The following is a 6542-nucleotide window of genomic DNA, read 5'->3' on the forward strand; positions in this document are numbered from 1 at the left end:
ACCATCTCTAGGCTCCTCTGTGCTAACTACTCCTGTACACTCTTGTTCACACCATCTCTAGGCTCCTCATCTGTGCTAGCCACTCCTGCACACTCCTGTTCACACTGTCCCTGGGCTTAGAAGTGGAAGAAAGCCCATCTGTGGTGTGACTCAGTCTCAGTCCTCTGGGCAGGTGGCTCAGAGCAAACAAGGCCCCCCCCCCCCACCCTCCAACTCCAATTCCTCAACAGCAAAACAGGCACTATGGTGCTAGGTACTCCTGGGTTTCTGTGAGTCTGAAGTGAGGAACATGAAATGCTTAGCTTAGGGCAGACTACCAATGCAGCAATGTTTACGACTTGAATGGGATTAGATGCAGTAGTGATTAAAACAGACAGACAAACATCCCCTGAGCTGCCAAAGGACTGTTACAGACATAGAGCTGGTCAGGCCTGCGTGTTAACCCACCCTTGGGACGCTGTGTCCCTGTGGAACAGACTCAGGTTGGCAGTTTTTAGAAGAGAGAGTATGGCACTGAAGGACAACTTGGTGGGCATCCCAGGGCTTCCCGACCCATGGTCGTAAACCCCTGTAACCTATCATAAACCCCCGTAACCTACTCTTTCTCCTTCAACTCCGGCAAATCCAGGTACCAGTGCTCGTCGCTGATCATCTTCCGCTCCTCCTCTTCTAGCTGTTTCTTGGTCTCTGAGTCCAGGCCCCTTTGCATGAACTGTTAAAACAGGAGCAAGCCTATGTCAGTGCCCTGGCTCATCTTGTCCCATAGGTACCCGGCAGATAAACGGCTCTCTGAGTATCAGTGACCCTGGATCTGTTTTAGCTTTCCAGACTCCCCTGCAGTTCACACTGCCCTTTACATTCTTGGTGGCAAAACCTGCCAACCTGACGAACTGCCCCCATCTTCAATTTTACCTCAGCAGACATTATGGTAACAGTCACGCATATCTACACTGGACAGAGAGGATAGAACATGGCTGCAAATCAAGCATGTCTAGGGCTAGGAAGACCTCAGAACATACTCTAACACTAGCAATTTCACCATCCTCAAAACTCAGGGTTCAGAGTAGACTCTGGGAAACTATAGCTCTCAAACTGAATCAATAACTGTCAAGTTTATTATTATTATTATTACTACTACTACTACTACTACTACTACTACTACTACTACTATTATTATTATTATTATTAAGGTTTTCTACTACTACTACTACTACTACTACTACTACTACTACTATTATTATTATTATTATTAAGGTTTTCCAGATAGGATTTCTCTGTGTAGCCCTGGCTGTCCTGGAACTCATTATGTAGACCTCCTTGAATGCAGGAGATCCATCTGCCTCAGAGGACTCTTCAGTGCTGGGATTAATGAAGCATTGTGGTATGACGTTTTCTGTAAACATGTTTTTCCTCTGGGCCCCAAGCTCCCATAAATAGCAACTCTGAGACTCAAATATATTTACAAATACCTAGGCCAAATAGTTAGCTATGTTCCCCGACCATCTCATAACATAATAATCTCATTATTCTATTCCAAGTTCTGCAGCATGGCTGCTTACTAGAACCCTAGTTACATGTGACTATCTTCCTGTCTGTCTGGGGCCAAATCCCCTGTGCTTCACTCTATCCAGAATCCTTTCTTCCTACCGGAACCCCCACCTCCTATTTCCTGCCTAAGCTAACAGGCCAATGGCATTTTTTATTGACGGGTGAATGCTTTTACACAGTGCACAAAAGACAGTCTCTACAGAGCACAGTCATGGTGACTCAGTTCTGAGCTAATTACAGTGGGCTGAGGAGGCCAGTGGGTCTTCACTGGCTTTCCAAAGTGCACCAAGCCCTGGAAGGTCCAGATAGAGCCAAGACCACACACCAATACTGTCTCTAACCAAACCACCCAACTGGCAAACCTTCTTCCCACATCCTTCTCTCCCACCAGAAGTAACCCAATCCTAGATACCTGCCCAGGCCAGAGGGATGCAAAGATGCTGACAGGCCTCACAAGATGGCTCAGTGGTTAGAAGCACTTGTTGCCAAGGCTGACAACCTGAGTTTGATCCTCAGGACCCATTTGGTAGAAGGAGAGACAACTCTTGTCAGTTGTCCTCTGACCCCTGTGTGTGCCATTGTGTGTGTGTGTGTGTGTTTGCACACACACACACAAATGAAATAAATGCATTAAAAAGGAGGAGGTGGAGGAGGAGGAAGAAGAGGAGTCTGGAGAGATGGTTCTGTTATGAGTACTGGCTGCTTTTCCAGGGGACGTAGGTTTGACTCCTAGCATCCACACTGAGGATCACAAACCCCTGTAACTCTAGTTCAAGGGAACCTGACATCCCATTCTGGCCTCCTTGAGCACCAGGCAGTCACATGGTGCAGACACACACGTGGGGAAAACTTTTTAACTAGAAAAAACAAAAACTAAAAACAAAACATGCCCTGAAAACAGGTGAGTGAGGATTAAGTGCTGCTCAGTGCTCTCTCTCTTGCCCCATGAGCTCCAGCAGAACAGCAGCCACCTCAGCTGTGACTGCTCTAAGCATCCACACTCCCTGCCTTCTCCCAGAGCATCCTGCCTCTACTGTGCCCATAGCCCTCCAGCCCACCAGCAAGGTCTCTGTCAATCCAGCTGCGGAGGAAAACAGAACACAGGCAATGCTCTCACACACACTTGTCCACTTGGGTAAGGGAAGAGAACGGCTCCAGTTATCTTCATGCCCTGAGCCAGATCTTCTTCAGCATCCACCCTGATTACCCCGTGCATGCTTATTTGCCTTATGAAATCGGTATTACAAATTGCTACAACTGGTCAAGGCTCCCATTTTGCTCACATGCAGAAAGAAGTCCTTCCCTAACTAAATTAGGGGCAACCAGCCCACCCTCCTTCCGCATGCATCCTGCTCACTCAGAGTTGCACCGCGGCTCAGCTGCACTCAGACCTGGGGGGGGGCCTTGGGGGGGAGGGAGAGCGAGGATGCTCACTCCCTGACCCTTGACACAGCACCCACCTTTCTTCCTTTTCTTGTATACACGTTCTCTAAGATAGTTTGCATTTCACCATAAGCACTGTCAGCCCACAACTTCACATGGTGAGGCTTAATGAATCACCGTTAAGATGGTGGGGATCTGCTACCACCCGTCAAAAAAAGTACTCAGAATTCTGATCGTTTCCTGGGCTAGCCATATGTAAGAGGAGACTCTACTGGGGTGCTGGGGAGCAGTGGGCCACAGCTCCCAGATAGCTACATCATCCTAGGGATAAACTACTGAAACTCTACAGTGTACTGTGTAGCTAAACTATACCGTTCGATAGGTAGGACAGCTGTGTTAAACACATTTTTATAATACTGTTGAGTTAGGCATTGTAATCAAGCTCCACCTGTGTGTTTAGGGACAAGCGTTAGAGACTAATCATTACGAGCAAAAGCTCTGGGGCCAGATGGCCAGTCTTTACAGCTGTTACTTCTGTTTCAGATACCTCCTTCAAATGTTATTAGGTGAATTAAGTGGTTCATTATATACAATACACTGAGAACAATGTCTGAATATAGGAAGGGCTGTGAATATGTTTGTTCTATTAGTATTATTTAAGCTTCAAGATTTAGATTTTCTCTGTCTTAACTCCTGTGTTCATCTGCCTTTAACTCCACTCCCCTTTTAAACTGTAGTTAAGCTGATTCCGTTTTTATTGTTGTCTTTTTGATACTAAGATAGAGTCTCATACCTAGCCCAGGCTGGCCACAAACTTGCTAAGCTCCTGCTTCCACCTCCCAAGCGCTGGGATTACAACTGTGTGCCATCCAAAGCCACTTCAGCTGCTTCAAACTACTTCAGTTTCAAATTTAAAAATCATGGGACAGGAAAGCTGGCTCAGTGGCTAAGACTCTTGTGTAAGTCCTGGAACTCACACCTGCTTGCTGGCTTAAAACTCCAGTTTCTGGGGCTCCAAAACACCCTTCTGGCCTTCGCAGGCACCTGAACATACAAGGTGTATGTATATACAGGCATGTAAACGCACACACAAAGAAAAAAATAGCATAAATCCTTTTTAAAAACTCACTTTTGTTTAAAAGTTAGTGGAGAACTCATTTCACCCCACTGCTAAAATTTTCTCCATTCCCACCACAAAGACAACCTTCACCTAGAACACAGGAACTTTTAGTTGGTCTTTTTGACTGAAAGCTTACTCGTTGTAGGACTGGGCCTTTCTGATTAACTATCATCCACAGTACAATTAAAGTGACCTTAAAAAGCAGTAAGTCAGGAGACAGTTTCCTACTGCTCATGAGACAAACTTCAGTCTGGTTTACAATTCCTTGGGTGCTGTGACCACTAAGATTTCTAGACTCGTTGTATGCTCCTTGTCTTTCAGACGTCCGAATTACCTTTAGTTCTTAGAAATGTCCCTGATTTTCTCCTTCTTAGGCTTCTGGACTCACTTTCCCTCAGTTTAGAACACTACCTGACGTCTCTCACGTTGTTCCTACTTAAGAACTACTTCTCGCGAGAAGTCTAAGTTCCCAGGTGGCCCAGACACTTCAGCCACCACCGCACTCAACACTGCAGGTTCTTATTTACGCTGTGCCAGCTCCCTCCCCACAGCAGGCTAAGCAAAATCTCACCCCTGGTGCCCAATGGCCCGCAGGCTGAGCGAATGAATGGGGTGCGTTGGCCGCGGCCATCCCGAGCCAGTCTGCCCGTCGCTTCAGCCCGAGTACCGCTATGGGACTTCTCAGAGCTCAGCCTCCCCGCCCGACTCCCCAAGATCCCCCGACCCCAGCACCTTCATGCGCAGCAGGTTCTTGGATAACTTAGTCTTGCGCTCCGACGCCATGTTGGACACACTTTCAAAAGCTTCCCGCGGCACCGCGCATGCGCCCGGCCAAGAGCGGAGCGAGCCGTCGCAGTAAACGCGCCCCGCCCCCGCCACGTCGCCTCCAGGAGTCGTAGCTCTTTAGCTCCGCCTTCCCGCCTTTGTCACACCCCCGATTAGCCACACCCACCATGTTGCCCCGCCCCAGCACGGTCTTGTTCTGCCCAAGTGCCTAGCGCTTTGCGCTGCTTCTGCCTTTCTTCTCCCGCTCCGGGAGCGCGTCTCTCCCCACTGAGCAGTGGTAAGAACTCGGGCCGCCGCGAGGCGATTGCGACCTAGGGTCCCAGGGCTAACCTCAGGAAAGGCGGACTAAGGGAGTCTGCTGGAGCTGAGGGCGGGGCCTCCACGACACCCGAGGACTCCCTAACGACCCGGTCTGGAGGTTCCTTGCTGAGGTTCCAGCTGAGGCCGCTGAGGTTGCTGCCAGAGTTTAAAAGTTTTAAAAACACGAATGGTGAGCTCCCTATATAGGTCGTTTTCTAGAACGCACAGTACCCCTTGAGCCGCTGGTGTTACTATGCTAACTCAGTTACAGAATGAAAGAGGTGGCCACAAATCCAGGCTGCGTGGTAGGTGCACAGCTGCACAAAAATCAAGGAAGACTGATGAATATGCATACACCTGTTCGCTGGGCATCTTTGAGCCTGAAGGATTTCCCTCTGAAACAGGAAGAATGGCAGGAACTAGCAAGAGCTGTATGCAGTGAGGGGGCCAGAGGTGGTTTAGTGGGTGAAAACTCTTGCTGCCAAGCCTGAGGACGTGAGTTTGATCCCCTGGACCCCCATGATGGAAAGACTGAATGGGCTTCCACAAGTTGTTCTCTGACACTTCCACAATGCTCCACCTCACAATAAATAAATGTAAATTATTAAGAATTTTTTAAAAAACCCTCGACACCTTGTTTTAATAAGCTGAATAATTGTAAACACAGTATCTTTGGTACTTTCTGTTTAGAGCTCACTGTACCTTCTAAAGACATACCCCCCCCACCCCCCCACCCCGGCCATGCTCAGGTTCCACACTTTAGAAGACACACCTAATACCTCTTCAGCTATTTGCATGCAGTGGTTGCTATCACTTTTGAACTGGGTGCTGTGCCTCGTAAGAACACTGAGGGACACATCACTGTCATGTATTAAGCAACCTGCCGGAGTAGTGGTAAAGCCGAGATTCATAAAACATTCTGGATATTAAAAGCCCTGCAGGTTTTCTCAGTGGAGTAAATAAAGACATAATGTGTTAAGTGGTTACAGAAACACATTTACTCATAACTGTGAGTGAGACATTAGTGAGCACCAAGGGGCTCAAAATACATCCCCTCCCTTTCCTGGAACTGGCATTCTGTACATTAGAAAGTAGTGGGGCTGGAGAGATGGCTCAGCGGTTAAGAGCGCTGACTGCTCTTAAGTTCAAATCCCAGCAACCACATGGTGGCTCACAACCATCTGTAATGAGATCTGATCTGATGCCCTCTTCTGGGTGTCTGAAGACAGCTACAGTGTACTTACATATAATAAATCTTTTTTTTAAAAAAGTAGTAAATACCGTGGAAGGAAGAAAATGGCTGCAGCCAGTGACTTTTAGGGTCACTTTAAATTTAGTCCAGGATGACCCTCTTCAGATAAAAGTGGGAAGGCTTGAAAGTCATGAAAATATCATTGTATGAAGC

The 6542-nt window shown here is 47.7% G+C and overlaps 1 protein-coding gene across 1 annotated transcript in view; it reads right to left on the reverse strand.

Annotated features, from left to right (window-relative positions):
• Mphosph6 (M-phase phosphoprotein 6) overlaps window positions 1-4938 on the reverse strand; it is a gene marked incomplete at its 3' end in the record, with an annotated part of 11865 nt that extends 6927 nt beyond the window's left edge. Inside the window, exons 1-2 of the mRNA XM_031336890.1 lie at window positions 4784-4938; window positions 600-712 (exon numbers count right to left, since the gene is read on the reverse strand). Of these exons, the coding sequence (XP_031192750.1) occupies window positions 600-712; window positions 4784-4834 (164 nt within the window). The remainder of the gene's footprint in view (window positions 1-599; window positions 713-4783) is intronic.
• Between the last annotated feature and the right edge of the window lie 1604 nt (window positions 4939-6542).

This window comes from Mastomys coucha, unplaced genomic scaffold, assembly GCF_008632895.1.
Source record: "Mastomys coucha isolate ucsf_1 unplaced genomic scaffold, UCSF_Mcou_1 pScaffold22, whole genome shotgun sequence".
Taxonomy (NCBI): domain Eukaryota; kingdom Metazoa; phylum Chordata; class Mammalia; order Rodentia; family Muridae; genus Mastomys; species Mastomys coucha.